This window comes from Rhinoraja longicauda, chromosome 2 (assembly GCF_053455715.1).
Source record: "Rhinoraja longicauda isolate Sanriku21f chromosome 2, sRhiLon1.1, whole genome shotgun sequence".
NCBI lineage: Eukaryota > Metazoa > Chordata > Chondrichthyes > Rajiformes > Arhynchobatidae > Rhinoraja > Rhinoraja longicauda.
Window position 1 is genome coordinate 45,474,697 of NC_135954.1, and position 19,006 is coordinate 45,493,702.

Here is a 19,006-nt window from a genome sequence, read left to right on the forward strand (position 1 = left end):
ATATGGAGGCTTTGTGGAGGATGCAGAAGAGGTTTAACAGAATGCTGCCTCGATCATTGGCATTGGCCTTAAAGACAATCTCTCTTCACCTGACAATCATTCCCCATACCTTGTATGAGTGCAAATCTCAAGCAATAAAATGACAATGACCTGCTCAGTGCAATCTTCGTGTCATACATATTCCATTACTGCATGCAATAACCTTATTGCTATACGGGGAGGTTAAGCAAACTTGGTTTGTTTTCTCAGAAACATGGGAGGTTGATAGAAGTACATAAAATTATGAGAGGCATTGATAGTCAGAACATTCCCAGGGTGAAAATGTCAAAGGTTCAAAGGCATAACTTTAAAGTGAGAGAGACAAAGTTTAAAGGAGATGTGCGAGTCAAATTTTTACACAGTGAGTGGTGGGTGCCTGGACATTGATGGAGACAGATACAATAGATGCATTTAAGAGCTTTTTAGATAGGCTCGGATATGCAGGGAATAGAGGGATATGGATCATGTGCCGGTTGAGGAGATTAGTTTAACTAGGTATCATGTTCGGCACAGACATTGTGGGCCAAGGGGCCTGTTCCAGTGCTGTACTTTTCTATGTTCTATGACTCCTGCTCCCACTTGTAAAGGTGAAACTTTGCTTGTAAATCAATTGTTGGGAAGATACTGGGGAAAAAAATTGAGGAAGAAAATTAATGATCAGTTGGAAAGGCAGGAATGGTCAGAGATGACCAATATGGGTCTGCAAAGGGCAGATTCTGTCAACTAATTTGATTTAATTTTTTGAAGAGGTAACAAAGTGTATCGATGAGGTAGATGCGATTTTAATGGACTTTATTCAGTCCTTTTACAAGTCTCGCATGGGCGACTGGTTCAAAAAGTTATTACTCATTGGATGCAAGACAAGTTGACAAACTGAATCCAAAATTGGTTTGGCAATGGTAGACAGATGTTGATGATGGAGGATTGATTTTTCCATTCGATGCCTGAGACTGGTGATGTCCCACAAGGATCGATGCTGGGTCGCTAGCTGTTTATAACTTACGTGAGTGTCTTGAATGTGGATGCGGGAGGCATGATCGGTAAGTTTGCAGATAACACAAAGATTGATGGGGTTGTTGTTAGTGTGAAAGGCCGCCTTCGCTGCAGATAGATATTCATATGCTGGTGAAATGGGCTGAAAAATGATAAATGAAATTTAATCCAGACAAATATGAGGAGATGCATTTTGGCAGTACGATTGCGGCTAGGACATACACCATGAATGTATTGCCTCAGAGAATAACTCGAAGTACAAATCCATAGATCCTTGACAATGGCAACACCGGTAGATAACATGGTTAAAAAGGCATATTGGTTACTGGCCTTTATTAGTTGAATATAAAAGTAGGAAGGTTATGCTCCAACTTTATAAAATGCAAGTCATACCTTGACTGGAGTACTGTAAGCTATAGGAAAGACGTGATAGTACTGGCGGGGGTGCAGAGGAGATTCATCAGGATATTGCCTGGGATGGAGCAATTCCGTCATCAGGACAAACTGGAGAAGCAAGGTCTGTTCTTTATAGAGAGGAGGAGGTTAAGAGAAGATATGATTGTGGTATATAAAATTATGAGGGTTGTAGACACAGCAGGTGTAATGAAACCTTTCCATATATCAGACGTAGTAGATAAACCGAGAGGACATGGATTTTGGAAAAGGCAGAAGAGATTCGGAGGGGATATACAGGACAGTTTTCTTAACTCAGAGAGCGGTAAGTGCCTGTAATTCACTGCCTGAGAGAGAGGTTAAAACTGTCATTGACAGCATTTAAGAAGTATTTAGATGAGCGCAAATTGGTAATGAACAGAAGGCTAAGGAGCAAGTTCTGAGAATGGGATTAATATAGAAGCGTTCCTACTGATTGGTATGGAGGAGTTGGGCCGAATGGCCTGTTTTATGCTGAATTAATTTTTGACTCTTTCACTGTCAGTAGCAAGAAAAAGTAGTGCAATGATATTATGGAGCCCTGCACTTATAAAAGTTTCCCAAGTTTGATATTTAAGATGAAAACATAACAAATTTAAATTTATCTTTGAAATGAACCCCCGCATTGTTTTTACCAGTCATCAGCCTATTTTGCACAGCACTCAAGGTTTGATCTTTGACTTTATTTTCCACAGATTTATGTTCTCATAGATTTCAACAGGAAGCTATCACGGCAGAGTAAAATGGGTTGACAATTTGCTGTAGGTCATTTGACATTAATGCCTCTATGAAAGTTCATCTCAGAGGAATTTTGTAACCAATTTTAACCATCCCAAGGCCAGGTTAACAACGGGAGGTAAAGACCAACAGAATTGATTAGATAAGCTCATTTCATTTCATAAATAATTCATGGTGACTGGGCAATAGCTTTTTTTAAATTCCAAGTGTTATTTTGCTCCCCCCCCCCCCCCCCCCCCCCCCCCCCCCCCCCCCCCCGTTCTCTCAGCATTAGCCCACCCTTGCAATGTGTCAGCTTTCTGGAGATTAGCATTTCATTGCCTATGGGCCATGAACATGCAACATTTCAGAGCTTTATATGCTTTTTTTTAATCTCTGGCATTCATGAAGTTATTTAGTAAGTTTTGAGTTTAAAAACATCTTATATCTTAAGCCCATTGCACTTATCCCTTAAAGATTTAGTACTGCTGGTATTTATTAGAGATCGGAGAAAATCTGATTTGATAGCTAGTCAGTAGTTAGGCTTTGTTAATGTGGATTTTCTTAAATTTTGTTGCAAGCGTCAGAAAGGAATTATGGTTAATTATGCCAAAGTGGGACACAATGTTATCATCACAGCCTGTTTCTAATACATTTTAATCTTCAGTTTCTACTCATGGTTTTGCTTTGAGGCATCCTAGTTAAACAGAGATACGTGCTCAAAAGCAAAAGAAAATGCATTTGCTGGAGGTATATTTTAAGACAGCTTTAAGGCATGAGGGAGATAACATGCCAAATAGAAAGTGTTGGTAGACACAAAATGCTGGAGTAACTCAGCGGGACTGGAGAGAAGGAATGGGTAACGTTTCAGGTTGAGACCCTTCTTCAGTGAGTTACTCCAGCATCTTTTGTCTACCTTCGATTTAAACCAGCATCTGCAGTTCTTTCCAACAGAAATGGAAAGTCGTTCTTCAAGCTTTGCTTGAGCTCGATTAAAACCTCTCAGAAGGCCAAAACCACAGATGTCAGGGTGAAAGTGAGACGACAAATGGCTGGTATGTAGCAGGGGACACGAGGCTGAGACGGTGCACAGAATCAATCTGTTTAATTCCTGTTACAGAGGAAATTGCTCCAAAGCCATGAATTCATTATTTTGTGAGAATGTACATTGGGGATATTGCTGCTTATCTGGAATGCTTGAGACACTGAACAGTGTAACAGAAATCATTTTAAAAATACAATCAAAAAGGGACCATTCAGCCCATTGTTTCTGAGCATCGTCAAAGGGCTTGGTCCAAGCCCCGGCTTTTGAAGTAATTGAAAAGCCATGACCTGGACCAAGTTCTTTGTGGTGGAGTTAATAATACTTATTTGTGGTCGTTAATAAGACTCCACCGCATTCTGGATAGTTTCATTTTCGTCACCCCACACCCCCCCACCCGTCATCAATTACTTTAATTATATGTCCTCTGGTTTATCCTGTCTCTATTAAAGTTCTGGCTGCTCATCTTATCTATCCGTGCTCCTCACAATTTTACACACTTTAATTCAGTCTTCTGTCAGATTCCTCTATTTCAAAGAATATAATCACTGCCTATCCAATCTAAAATCTAAAATCCTCAATTCTTGCTAACATTCATGTCAATCTCTTGTGCACCTTCTCCATTGATATCACATCTTTCCTAACAACTATTACCCTTTGCTTCCTGCCACTGACCTGGTTTTGAATCCAATTTACTATTTGCCACCTTGCTTTCCATGGCCGTCAATTTCTTTTGGCCAGCCTACCATGTGGAACTGCATCAAAACCCTTACCACTGTAAAAGGCACATTTGCTCAATTGAACACACTGTCCTCATTGATACTTCATAAAAATTCAATCAATTTAAATCTCCCCTTCACAAAGTCTTGCTGATTTATTTTATTTTGTTGATATTTTTGCCACTTTAAATAATTGCTTTCCATCAGAATTGATTCCAATTGAATGGTCCTCTCACCAGCTAAAGTGCGGTCTTCACCATTCTACCTCATTGGTACCTCATTCTACCTCAGAATTATCTTTAATCAGGCTTTATCGGACTTAAGACACAAAATGCTGGGGCAATTCAGCGAGACTGGTAGCATCTCTGGATAGAGGGAATGTCTGACGTTTCTGGTTGAGACCGTTCTTCAGACTGAGAGGCAAGGGAGAGGGAGACAGCGAGATAAGGAAGAGTAAGGTGTGAAAATGGGACATCAAAGAGGATGAGATTCTATTCTACATATTGTAGAATTGATCATTGTTAGCTAGGAGAAGGTGACAACGAAGCATACAGAGATAAAATTAAATCAGGGGGATAGTCAGACTGGTCGGAGAACTGGGAACGGGGAGGGATGGAGCCAGAGGGAAAGCAAGGGTTACTTGAAGTTAGAGAAGTCAATATTCATACCGCTGGGGTGTAAGCCACCCAAGCGAAATATGTGGTGCTGTTCCTCCAATTTGCACTGGGCCTCACTCTGACAGTGGGGGAGGCCCAGGACAGAAATGTCAATATGGGAATGGGAGGGGGAGTTAAACTGTTTAACAATTGGGAGATCAGGTATGTTTAGGCGGATTGCGTGGAGGTGTTCAACGCAATGATCGCCGAGTCTGCGCTTGGTCTCGCCGATATATCGGAGTCCACACCTGGAACAGAGGATACAGTAGATGAGGTTGGAGGAGGTGCAAGTGTACCTCTGCCTCACCTGAAAATACTATTGGGGTCCTTGGATGGAGTCAAGGGAGGAGGTATGTGGACAGGTGTTGCATCTCCTGCGGTTGCAGGGGAAAGTACCTGGCGAGCGGGTGGCTTGGGTGGGATGGGACGGGTCAACCAAGGAGTTGTGCAGGGAAAGGTCTCTGCGGAAAGGGATGGAGATGGGAAGATGTGACTAGTGATGGGATCCTGTTGGACATGGCGAAAATGTCGGAGGATTATGTGCTATAGGCAACGGCTGATCGAGTGAAAGGTGAGGACAAGGGGGACTATGTCCATGTTTTGACTGTGGAGAGAAGGAGCAAGAGCGGAGCTGTGGAATACCGAGGAGACCGTTGTGAGGGCCTCATCTATCGTGGAAAATGGGATCCCTCAACCCTCTTTCCCTAAAGAATGAGGGATGCCCTGGTATGGAACACCTCATATTGGACACAGATGCGGCATAGATGGAGGAATTGGGAGTATCCCCTACTCCCAATTCCTCCGTCCTCTATCCCCTACTCCCAATTCCTCCATCTATGCCACATCTTCAAGTAATCCTTGCTTTCCCTCTCTCTCCATCTCTCCCCTTCTTAGTTCTCCGACCAGTCTGACTGTCCCACTGATTTAATCTTATCTCAGTATGCTTTGTTATCACCTTCTCCTAGCTAACAATGATCTATTCTACATTTTCCTTGAAGTTCATCCACCTTTAATGTCTCATTTTCACAGTTTACACTTCCTTATCTCTGTATCTCCCTCTCCCCTGACTCTCAGTCTGAAGAAGAGTCTTGACCCGAAATGTCTCCCATTTCTTCTATGTGGAGATGCTGCCTGCCTTGCTGAGTTACCCAGCATTTTGTGTCTATCGTGTGAACCAGCATCTGCAGATCGTTACTACATATATTTATAGGACTTTATCTTGCAGTAAATATTGTACTCTTTACCTTTTATCTCTGCACTATGGATGGCTTGATTGTAATCATGTATAGTCTTTCCTTTGACTGAACAGCACGCAAACAATAGCTTTTCCCTGTACCTCAGTACACGTGACAATAATAAACTAAAGTAAACTAAAGTGCTGGAAGAACTCAGCAGGTCAGACAGCAACTGTGGAGGGGATGGACAAGTATGGTGAGGTCCAGGTACAATGAAAATTCTGCTTGCAGCAACATCATAGCCCTATAGATTGGACAAATGCACAAAAACATAAATAATGCTTGAAGCTCTGCAAAACAGTAAAAAGAAAAATATTGTGCCAAGAAAACAAGGAATTCGTACAAAACAGAATTATAAAACAAGTCTATGCAGGTGCAAGAGGTGGTCATAGGGTTTCATTCGCTAGGCACGACGGGTGTTGTGCAGGTTGGTTCAGGAACCTGACAGCTGTGAGAAAGTAACTGTTTCTGAGCCTGTACTTCCTGCCCGATGGTAGCAGCGAGAAGAGAGCATGGCCTGGATGGTGGGAATCCTTGATGATCGACGCCAGCTTCTTGAGGCAGCGGCTGATGTAGGTACCCTCAATAGCGGAGAGGACTGTGACCGTGATGGTCCCGGCTGAGATCACCACTCTCTGCAGCCGCTTGCATTCCTCTGTGTTGTTGTGCTGGCCTATGATGCAACCAATCAGGATACATTTTTAGAATGGTGTTGCATTTTGGGAAGTCAAACCAGGGCAGGACCTAAGCAGTGAATGGCAGGGCCCTGGGGCTATTGTAGAGCAGAGGGATCTCAGAGAACAGGAACATAATTCCTTGAACATAATGTCACATGTAGCTAAGATGGTCAAGAAGGCTTTGGGTATGTAGGTCTTCATCAGTCAGGGTATTGCGTATGGAAATTGGGATGTCCAAAACGACAACCGAAGACCGGAACGTGCCCCGGTAGGCCCGACTCGCCCCAAAGGACTTCCAGGGGACTGCGGAGAAGCCAGTTGGTGAGGCTTGTTTGGGCCGAAGGAGCCTCAGTGGTGGCAGCGATGGGAGCCCCAGCAGTGGGAGCCTTGGCGGCAGCAGCGGGTGACTCAGCGGCGGTGGGTGCCTCGGCGGCAACGGGAGCCTCGGCAGCAGCAAGAGCCTCGGCGATGGGGCCTCGTGGTCGATGGTAGCGTGATGGGGGAGGGGAAGACAATGGGGACCCTGTGTGGGTGGACCGCCGTGAGGGAGGGTGGGAGATCAGAGGGACCCGGTCTGGGGGGGGACAATCTAGTTTAGAATCCTCTGCCCAGGGGATAAGTCTGTGTTTGTTTGTTTGTTCATTTGTTCCGGTGAGGGCGCTGTGCACACGGCAGCCAGCCAACAGTCATTTGTCTTTTTCTTTTTGTTTTCACTTTTAATTTCAAGTTTTTGTGTACTTTGTGTGTTGTGACTGTCGGCAGACCAATTTCCCTCCGGGGATGATCGTATCGCACCGTAACATTTTCACTCAAATGTGGTGGCTATGTGGAACGAGCTGCCAGAGGAGGTAGTTGAAGCAGGTATTATAACAACATTTAAAATACATTTGGACAGGTACATGGACAGAAAAGATGAGATGGGATATGGGTCAAAGCGGGCAAATCCGAGTATAGTGTAGATGGAGCATCTTGGTCGTCATGGGCAAGTTGAGCTGAAGGGCTTGTCTCCTGGCCATATGACTAGAACTCTATTTAGAGTTTGTTATAGTATTGGGTAACATGCCGAATCTCTTTAAACTTTAAAGTAAGTACAGGCACTGGTGTGCCTTCTTCAACGTTTCATCGATGTGCTGGGCTGAGTTCAAGTCAGTTGGTTTATCATTGAGTCTGTGTGAAACTTCTGTCACTTAGTTCAGAAGTATTGCTTGATACTTATTGATTTTAACTTTTGATCAATAGAAACTGAAAGAATAGAAGATAATGTAACTGAACTTCAGGACCATGGGCCAAATGGATTTATTTATTTGCTCTCTAGCTAAATAAGATAATCTCCTTCAGCTAATTTTGTAAAGTAAAACATTCAACTTCAGTCACATACAGCTACAAAAAGTGGGTATGGGGAGAAGGCAGGAACGGGATACTGATTGAGAATGATCAGCCATGATCACATTGAATGGCGGTGCTGGCTCGAAGGGCCAAATGCCCTACTCCTGCACCTATTGTCTATTGTCTAAAAATAAACACTTTTTAAATGTTTGAGCCGCAGGTAAGAAAAGAACAATTTTAAGGAAATATATCCCACGCAATATAAATGCCTTCATTGATAAAATAATGACAGTTTAGTTTATTATCACGTGTACTGAGGTACAGGGAAAAGCTTATGTTGCGTGCTATTCGGTCAACAGCCTTGAGGTAAAACGTAAGTTACAATTCGATTTCCAGGAATTTAGCTCCGAGATTTGTCAGGAATTGAAAGGATAGCAGTCCTATTTGCTCATTAAAAAATAGCTTAATCTTTCAACATCACTGAGTTTAATATTTCTAGGTGGTCTTAGATGCATTTATTTTCAAATATTTGAAACTGTGTTTAAATTAGTGGATGATAAAGGCCCAACAACCTCTATTAACCAGCCAGAAGGATCAGTTCTTAGTGTAGAGTGAATGAGACATTTACTCTTCTGATCTGCAACTAATCCTATAAACTTTTCACTTTTGTAACCCTCAATAATTCTATCTGAACATTTGTAAAGTGGCTTTGTATCATGATAATATGGAATATTAAATTTTCTTCTTTTCAATAATCCTATAAATTATTCTCAATTTACTTGTCATTTATATTTCAAATGTTTAAACAATCTAATGAATAATATACTAGATATTTCAATAGATAGTGAATTATTGGAATCTAAAGTTGGTTATGTTTAACAAATACTTATTCTTCACTGTAAAATTAGTCATTTGTGAAGTAATGGTATTTGAGTTGTAAGACCTGTCATCCTGGTCCATAATGAATCATCAATGATAGGATTTCATTTTTCTCAGTGAAAATATTTCTCCAGCAACAAGCTTTTAGGGAAATTACGTCCTCCTTTAAAATATGCAAAGCGGAAGACATCCTCATATGTCATGTAATTTGCTGTTGTCAGGAACTAAACATATTTAATTGCCTACTAAGCAGTATCGCTTTTCCTGTTTCCTTAGTGCTTGCTCTAAATTTATGTTGGTAAAAGGTCAGCCTGTCTTAGAGCTTTAGTTTGCGCCTTGTATCAAGAGAATACATTTGATGTTTAAGAGTGGTATAATTAGCAACATGGGACAAAATGCCTTTAATTCATTATGGCACCATGAACATGAAAATTCTATTACACATTTTATTTTGATGTTAACCTAGTTTGCTTCCCCAACAAGTAAATATATTGAGAAACTCTGGTGTGAAGTTGTAAAAATTAATTCAGTAACGGCAGTTTCTCAATGGTTCCCCTTGGTATAACTTGCAGTTCAAATTCAAACAGGTCAAAGCAAACATTTGAAAATACTTAATTTGTTCTGAAAACCACTTAGTACTCTGATTTTAGATATCTTTTGTTTTTCAAACAGGAACAAGTACGCCCTTTTTTTCTACTAATCACAAAACGAAAGATCTATAGATCTCTCTTAGTTATATAACCATTACATGGTTCATAAAAATGAGCCGATCTGTTATCAGTCTTTATGGAAGGGGACAGGGGAAGGGGAAAGAGGGGGAGGACAGTGGGAGAAATGGATGTGCACCAGGATGGGCCACAGGGATGAGAGGGGGTAGAAAAATTGGACAGGGTGTTACCTAAAATTGAAGAATTTAATGTCCATACTGTTGCTGTCCAAGCTGAATATGAGGCGTTGTTCCTCTAGTGTGCATGTGGCCTCACTCTGGCAATGGAGGATACCCTGGACAGAAAGGTCAGTGTGGGAATGGGAGTTAAAGTTATTAGCACTTCCTTAATAGTGGTCTGATATTTATCACTTTAGAGATAATAACACAGCGAGATATTGATGCACTTTCAAGTGATATATTTATGTTTTGGATTAGATGTAACTTGAAGGTAGTTTTAGAGGTATGGTTGAAATAAATTAGTAGTTTTGTTGACAAGTGGAAAAGATAGGCCTGCATATCTATGTGCCTTTCACGGTCAGATTTTCCCAAAGATTTCACAGCCAATGAAATAATTTTGAAGTTAAAGACATACAATTTAGGAAACACAGCTTATTTAGGCACAGAAAACTCTCACAAACAGCAATGTGATAAAATTCAAATAATCTGATTTTCATCTTTTGATTGAGGAATAAATATTGTTCAGGGCCCTAAGTATAACTGCACTGCTTTTCTTCAGAATAGTGCCATGTGATCTTGGTTGTCCTTCTCAGAGGTTCTCAGGGTGGACGGCACAGTGGTGCAAGAGTAGAGTTGTTGCCTTATCGCGGCAAGACCCAGGTTCAATCCTGACTACAGGTGCTGTCAGTACGGAGTTTACACGTTCTCCCTGTGACCACGTGGGTTTTCTCTGGGTGCTCCGGTTTCCACCCACTCTCCAAAGGCATACAGGTTAGTTGGTTAATTGGTTAATTGGCTTAGGTAAAATTGTAAATTGTCCCTTGTGTGTAGGTTAGTGTGCAGGGTGGGGTCGCTGGTCGGCATGGACTTGGTGGGCAGAAAGGCCTATTTTTGCACTGCATCTCAAAAGTCCGATGTTTGAAAGTCTAAAGTTAGGTCAAGAATTGACCTTACATCAGAAGGACGCATCTTCCAACAGTACTCCTTTCATTGACATTAACTATGATTTTTCTACTCAAGTTTGAGAGGGAATTGAACCATAATTTCGTTCAGGGACTCCACAATTAACAATGCAAAATGAAATCTATATATTACTAAAGCCCTCATCTTGTATGTATGTAAGTTCCTGAAATACAGCCAAAACGGTACACGATAGCACAACAATTTTAGGCCCACCTTACTCACCATTCTCCTGCGGTGTGCAGTATCAAGTTTAGTTATTTTTTCAACACAGCTGAAAGAGGCAACAATAATTTGATATTTAGCATATGTAAGTTTGTTATAGCGTGTGTAAAATTTATAAATTATTCTTTGATCTTTTTGTGTCAATTTGGCCAAGCACTTGAATAATCAGACTGGTTATTGAATAATCAGAACGGTCGCACCCTAACAGATGCCAGGTGTGATATTTGTTAACTGAAACAACATTTGATGTGACAACTTTTTAAAAAATCATTGGAATTCATTTGCGGTTGGTATATCATGATCCTAATGTAACACTTGCACACATATGCTTGTGATATAAATGCAAATTATTACTGATAATAAGAAAAGAATGAATCTGGAATATTTCTAGTAACATGAGCTGGGCAAAAATATAAAGACGATTTAGGGTAGACAAATTTGTCACATTTTCTGAGGACAAATCCTGTTGTTTTAGCATGATTCTTAAATTTCAGGAAGATGCAGTTGAACATCTTCCTGAATTCATACAGATTTATAAGACAGTTGGTGGCTCATCAGAGGTCAGATGAGCAAATCTGTCCATTTTTCATACTTTGTCTGATTTGACATATGGGCAATTATAAAACTACCACAGAAGTGTATATCATTTTTCAATGATTGGTAATGTAATTATCACATTCCCCATGGGAAATAGACTATTATAGGGGCTCTCACAGCCATCTTCATTGTATTCCTGTGTGCCCGTGACAAGTAATGCTACTGAAATTATTGAGATCTTCTCAACATTTTGTGTAGAAATTCCTCCAATTAATTTTTTTAATTGTTGTTATGCTCAGATTGCAAAAAAAATATCATGGATTTATCCATGGCAGCAGGATTTTAAGAATGCATAACTTTTAAAACCAGGTATAGATATTAAGCAGAAAGAGCTAATGACTGCAAAATTATGTCATAAAATGAAATATTAATGTGCACCACATGTTACGATTTCCAGTTTTACGAAAACCATGAAGGGAAGTTATGAAAACTGTATGAATACAATGAAGTCTGCTATTTTCTTTTTGGTTTCTCCTTGTGTAAAACAAAGTGAAGCAGGGAGGAATCCAGATGTAACCCCACCCCAACTGCTGCCTACTCTCCCGCTCCCGCCTCATCTCTCTCTCTCTCCCTCTCTCCCTCTCTCCCTCTCTCCCTCTCTCCCTCTCTCCCTCTCTCCCTCTCTCCCTCTCTCCCTCTCTCCCTCTCTCCCTCTCTCCCTCTCTCCCTCTCTCCCTCTCTCCCTCTCCCCCTCTCCCCCTCTCCTCCTCTCCCCCTCTCCCCCTCTCTCTCTCCCTCCCTCCCCCCTCCCCCTTTCCAGGCACCTGAAAGGGTGATGCACCTTGATTATTCTCATTCATGTCCACTTTTCATCTCACTGTCATCATCATGTTCTTCGCCGCCCCCCTCCCCCCCATCAACCTAACCTTTCAGTCATATTAAAACCAAAGTGAATGATAATCATTTTATCTTCAGCACCAACCAATGTGGCATTTTCATTTGACGTGGGGAATGGCCCAGTGGAACTTGTAGTGAAATCCCCCAATCCTTTGAATGATGACCAGTGGCACCGAGTCGTTGCTGAACGCAACGTAAAAGAAGCAAGCCTGCAAGTAGATCTACTACGCAGGGACTTCAGAAAGGCACCAACCCAGGGTCACACTAGACTGGAACTCTACAGCCAACTCTATGTGGGTAAGAAATTAACAATTGCAGTCATTACATTAACAAATTCAAACTCTCATGATGCTTGTTTCAACTATTTAAATGCTTTGATGCAATAGAATATTGAATGAATCTGAAAAAACAAACAGGTGTGTGGTTGTATTAAAGTCTGGTCTTCAGTTGGTACAAGAAAGAAGAGTTACATAAAATATCATAATCATCCCATACATAAATGACTTTGCTGCAAATACATTCTTGGGAATGAAGGGAAATGAGTAAAGTGGAGTTGGACTGAAATATCTAATTGAATGACTGGGTCAGCTTTAGTGGACAAATGCCCTAAATATTCAGCTGCTTCTTGTGTGCCTTGCATGCTATATTCACAGCATTTTTACTCAAACACCCAACTAGAAAAAAAAATTGCAAATAATTTTAATGGCAGTAATAGATGGAACAAGCCAATTGTACTACTTAAAAATGTTTACCTATCATCAATGCTTGAGAAATCTTTGGGATAAATATTTGCTTTCACTGCCTGGCAGTAACTTGGTAAAGTCACACACTCTTTATAGAATGCAACAGATTTTCATTTCCATTCCAAAACTGAGATTATAGATTGATCCATTTTTTTAGTCATATGCTCTATCTGGTGGTATAATAATTTCATCCTCATTACACATTGTTGGAAGCCCCAAAATGCATGATTGTTTCAGCTTATTGCCACTATAACTCAAACAAGTCAATTCAAGTCAAGTTTATTTGTCACATACACAACCACGATGTACAGTGAAATTAAAGTGGCAATGCCTGCGGATTGTGCACAAAAAACAGACATATGGCAGAAAGGTCACAAAATAAATTAAACTCCAACTAAGAATGTGCAGATATAAAGAACAGAACCTCTCCAAACACAGTGGACATTTTGAATTCATTTTAATATTTCTCTTGTTGTTGTACACTTATTTGGCACTTTGTACCTGGAAACTTAACAGTTAAGTTTTCCCCCAAAAAATCATCATTCTCTTTGCTTTCATTAATTTTACTGTTAGATGTTCCTGTTGGGTGGTCACAGACAATATAACTGGGGTGGTAGGTAGTTTCTCAATCCTAAAGCTATTTTAATGGTTCATCACTAGTAGCAATCCATCATTTGCAACTACTGTCATTAATTGACTGAGACAAGGTTAGGGTAAAAAAATGAATGGGACTCCCAACTAAACATTGATTGAGAACAGTAATTATCATTAATTGAATCAGATTTGATAGACATTGACATTTTAAGTGCCCAACAGAAAGAATGGCACGTTAATTCAGTATTCTGTTCTATAGAAATGGAATGATTAAAACAGGAAATTAAAAATATTATCATATTTGTAACTTAATCTTTGCAATGAAGCATCAAAAGGCATCTGCTTGGATCATCAGCATTTGCAACTGAAAATACACTTACAACAGAAGTTAGAGTATTCTTTTAAAGGGCTACCTGAGGCATAAAAATAATCATGTTGTTTAAGACAACAATTTAAAATAATTACATTATTTCAAATTAAAACATTTTTCCTCAGTTAAAGAGTCTAATACACAAACATAGTATAGAAAGAGTACAATATATTTTACTATCCATCACTAAACTGATCATCTGATTTGCCTAAGATAGACACAAAATGCCAGAGTAACTCAGCGGGACAGACAGCATCTCTGGAAAGAAGGAATGGATGACATTTCAGGTCGAGAACCTTCTTCAGATTTCTTTCCAGAGATGCTGCCTGTCTCGCTGAGTTATTCCAGCATTTTGTGTCTATCTTCCATTTAAACCAACATCTGCAGTTCTTTCCTACACATCTGATTTGTAGTTCAAAATGGCAGAATTTCATCCTTCATCCAAGTATCCTTTTTGAGAGAAACAATATATTCTCTTACCAGTTGCAAGAGGAATGATAATCTCCTCATCTCACCCTGCCATTCACTGTAAGTGATTTACATATCAATTCAATCATCAACAACACAGCCACTTCTCCCAAAGTTCAAGTAAAAGGCAAATTGAGTTTATTGAAATGCACAAGTACAGTGAAGTACAAGTACAATGAAAATCTTGCTTGCAGCAGCATGACAGGCACATGTACTCAGAACAAATTTTAGTATCATTTCAACTCTTGGAAATTAAGAAACTATATTTTCCCAGCAGCGGTTCCAGTGATGGCACATAGTGGTGATGTCACATTTAGATGCCTTTCCCACAACTCTCACAACCAGAGTGACGGCAAAGCCATGAAAACTTTTTTTAAAGAATAAAACCAAAGCACTAATTGTGTTTCTAGGCTAGAGCAGTATATATTTCCCAATTATTGATGTCCATTCAGAGAATTTGAGATGGGTGAAACTGATTAAACATTTGGTCTAGTTTTGGATCTATAACCACTTCTCGGGCAATTCCTAAATTGATTCAAACTTTGATTAAATCACATTGTCATACTCTGAAGAAGCGTCTTGACCCGAATTGTCACCTATCGATGTTGTTCAGATATGCTGTCCTACCCGCTGAGTAACTCCAGCGCTTTGTGTCCCTTTGTGTAAACCAGCTTCTGCAGTTTCTTGTTTCTACATTAATCAGCTGTTTATTTACCATGCAAAGTTGTAGGAAGGAACTGCAGATGCTGGTTTAAACCGAAGATAGACACAAAATGCTGGAGTAACTCAGCGGGACAGGCAGCATCTCTGGATAGAAGGAATGGGTGACGTTTCGGGTCAAGACCCTTCTTCAGACTGATTCAGGGGAGAGGGACATACAAAGATAAGGAAATGTAAGGTGTGAAAATGAGACAAAGGGGATAAGATCAAGGACAATGTAGAATAGATCATTGTTAGCTCGGAGAAGGTAACAACAAAGCAAACGGAGATAAAATGTAAATGAGGACAGTCAGACTACTCAGAGAACTGAGAAGGGGGGAAGGATGGAGAGAGAGGGAAGATAAAGGTTACTGAAGTTAGAGAAGTCATTATTCTTACCGCTGGGGTGTAAGCTGCCCAAGCGAAATATGAGGTGTTGTTCCTCCAATTTGCGCTGGGCTTCACTCTGGCAATGGAGAGGCCCAGGAACGAAAGGTCAGTGTGGGAATGGGAGGGGGAGTTTAACAACCGGGAGATCAAGTAGGTTTAGGTGAACTGAGCGGAGGTGTTCAGTGCAACGATCGCCGAGCCTACGCTTGGTCTCACACCTGAAACAGTGGACACAGGAGGTGAGGTTGGAGGAAGTGCAAGTGAACCTCTGTCTCACCTGAAAAGACTGTCAGGGTCCTTGGACAGAGTCGAGGGGGGAAGTATAGGGACAGGTGCTGCTGGGGAAAGTACCTGGGTAGGGGGTGGTTTAGGTGGGAGGGGACGAGTTAACCAGGGAGTTGCGGAAGAAACGGTCTTTGCGGAAAGCGGAAAGGGGTGGAGATGGGAAGATGTGGCTAGTAGTGGGATCCTATTGGATGTGGCGAAAATGTTGGAGGATCATGTGTCGAGGGGGAGGGAGAGGGTACAGGTGTTGCATCTCCTGCAGTTGCAATCTGGATATGAGGCCAAGTTAATGAATGGCCCCTGTTTTGTAGATTGATTTATTTAAATTACCTCAAAAGATTAAAGAAGGTTTGTCTGTCTGCAATGCAACTTACACTGACAATTCAGCAAACATTTGCATCACTCCCCAAAAGAGTGAAAGCCCACAGGCCACAACTTCTGTCTCATCCAATTCTTGTTGCATTTTGCTTTATTTTTCCCCGACAGGTGCTGCAGGTGGCCAGCGGGGTTACCTTGGATGCATCAGATCTTTGAGGATGAATGGTATCACCTTGAACCTAGAGGAGAGAGCAGAAATTACTCCTGGGGTGAAGCCAGGCTGCTCAGGCCATTGCACCAGCTACGGCATGTTCTGTCGAAATGGTGGACAGTGCGTGGAGAAATATAATGGCTATTCATGTGACTGCATGCGCACTGCATTTGATGGCCCCTTCTGTACAAAAGGTATGACATAAGCTCATTGAACGTTGGTATTGATGTGCAAGCTAGATCATCAATTAATCAACCCTGTATCATAAGTGATAGGAGCAGAATTAGGCCATTCGGCCCATCAAGTCAACTCCACCATACAATCATGGCTGATCTATCTCTCCCCATTTAGAACGGAGATGAGGAAGAACTTTTTCAGTCAAAGGGTGGTGAAGGTGATGAATTCTCTGCCTCAGAAGGCAGTGGAGGCCAGTTCGTTGGATGCTTTCAAGAGAGAGCTGGATAGAGCTCTTAAGGATAGCGGAGTGAGGGGGTATGGGGAGAAGGCAGGAACGGGGTACTGATTGAGAGTGATCAGCCATGATCGCATTGAATGGCGGTGCTGGCTCGAAGGGCTGAATGGCCTACTCCTGCACCTATTGTCTATTGTCTATTGTCCTATCCCCATTTTCCTGCCTCCCCATAATCCCTGACACCCATATGGATAAAAGGATATTTTTAAATGAAAAATAACCCCCCCCCACCCCCACTGGGAGAACCGGCACCCGTCCCAGCGTGCCCCACGCCTGACCCACCTGTGGTGCAGAGCTGCGGCAGAAGATCAAACAAGATGGCCGTCGCCGCAGAGCTGCGTTTTCGACGTCACAATGGTGGAAGGTCCACGCGTGCGCAGTTGGGGCCCGTTGATCTAATACAGATGCTCACCGAATTACGATGTTTCAACTTATGATATTTCGACTTACAATATTTCGACTTTGCGATGGTGCAAATGGAAGCGCCCCTTAGTGAGCCTTAGCTCGCTTCCGGCCACGTGATCTAATACAGATGCTCGACTTATGATGCTTCGACTTATGATATTTTGATTTTGCGATGGTGCAAACGGCGGGGATGGGGGGATGGAGTGGGTGACTGGGGGGTGGGGGGTTGAGGGGGGGTGGAGTGGGTGACTGGGGGGTGGGGGGGTTTGCACAGAGGGTTTACAGGCCCGCAGGAGTGATTTGCAGTGGGTGAGTGGAGGGGGAAGGGGGAGGGGAGGGAAGGGGGATAAGGGATAAGGGGGGATGGAGTGGGGGAGGGGAGGAAGGGGGATAAGGGGATTGAGGGGGGATAGAGTGGGTAAGTGGGGGGATTTGCATGGGGGTTGCCGGTCCCGCAGGAGAGATTTGGACCCAACGGGTCCACGGCCGTCTAGTAAGCTTTTAAAAGGCCAGATCTGACGCAGATAATCCCACTAAATCCAATTTAAAGCCAATGAATACAAAAGCTAGGTTACCATTACCATTAAGGGCGGCCACGGTGGCGCAGCGGTAGAGCTGCTGCCTTACAGCGCTTGCAGCACCGAAGACCCGGGTTCGATCCCGACTACGGGTGCTGTCTGTACGGAGTTTGTATGTTCTCCCCGTGACCGCATGGGTTTTCTCCAAGAGCTTCGGTTTCCTCCCACACTCCAAAGACGTACAGGTATAGTAGGTTAATTGGCTTGTGTATGAGTAAATTGTCCCTCGTATGTGGAGGGTAGTGTTAATGTGAGGACGGTGGGCCGAAGGGCCTGTTTCCGCGCTATCTCTAAACTAAAAAAATTAAACTTGCTGGAGATTGTAGTTTTCAACATAGATTTGACATAGGTTGACATTGGTTTAAGGTGAAGGCGGAAAAGATTTGATGGGAATCTGAGGGGTTACCTTTTTCACACATTGGGTAGACGCACAAAGTCTTTTACCAAGAGTAGGGGAATTGATAAGCAGAGGTCATAAGTTTAAGGTGAAGGGGGAAAGATTGAATAGGAATCTGAGGGGTAAAATTTTCACACAAAGGGTGGTGGGTGCATGGAACGAGCTGCCAGAGGAGTAGTTGAGGGAGGGACCACCGCAACATTTAAGAAACAATTGGACAGATACATAGACAGGACAGGTAGAGAGGGATATAGGCCAAATGCAGACAGCTAGGACTAGTGTAGATGGGACATGTTGGTCAGTGTGGACAAGTTAGGCCAAAGGGCCTGTTTCCACACTGTATTACTCTATGACTTTATAACCCCTCAATAGGACAAGGATTGAAACTTCACCAAAATGGTACACTGAATGAATGAGGCACTGAAATGAGACTTATGTTGAGCTATTTCTGTGGTAGGGAGATGGAAGTTTTCAAAGATATAATAAAGTAAATAATGAGATATTGCCACTGGTGAACAACAAAGTATTCATACAGTATATATTTTAAATAATCACAAACATAAAAAAAGTGTAGGAAAATAACTGCAGATGCTGGTTCAAAAGTTCAATCTGAAGAAGGGTCTCGACCCAACACGTCACCTATTCCTTCTCTCCTGAGATGCTGCCTGACCCGCTGAATTACTCCAGCATTTTGTGTCTACAAACATTTAAAAAATGCATTTAGAAAAAAATGTCTTCATGTATCTTGTGGAATGTGGACTTTTTTGTCAACACATACTAAATATCCATATTTGAAGCAGAATCAATAATTTGCTCTGACTTCCACCTTGTAAGTACAGTTATCTTTTGGTTTGAC

General features: G+C 41.8%; 1 protein-coding gene across 1 annotated transcript in view; it reads left to right on the top strand.

Moving 5' to 3' along the window:
- LOC144604190 (contactin-associated protein-like 2) overlaps positions 1-19,006 on the top strand; it is a 1,366,128-nt gene that overhangs the window by 1,229,651 nt on the left and 117,471 nt on the right. The window contains exons 17-18 of the mRNA XM_078418400.1: positions 12,299-12,517; positions 16,256-16,492. Of these exons, the coding sequence (XP_078274526.1) occupies positions 12,299-12,517; positions 16,256-16,492 (456 nt within the window). The remainder of the gene's footprint in view (positions 1-12,298; positions 12,518-16,255; positions 16,493-19,006) is intronic.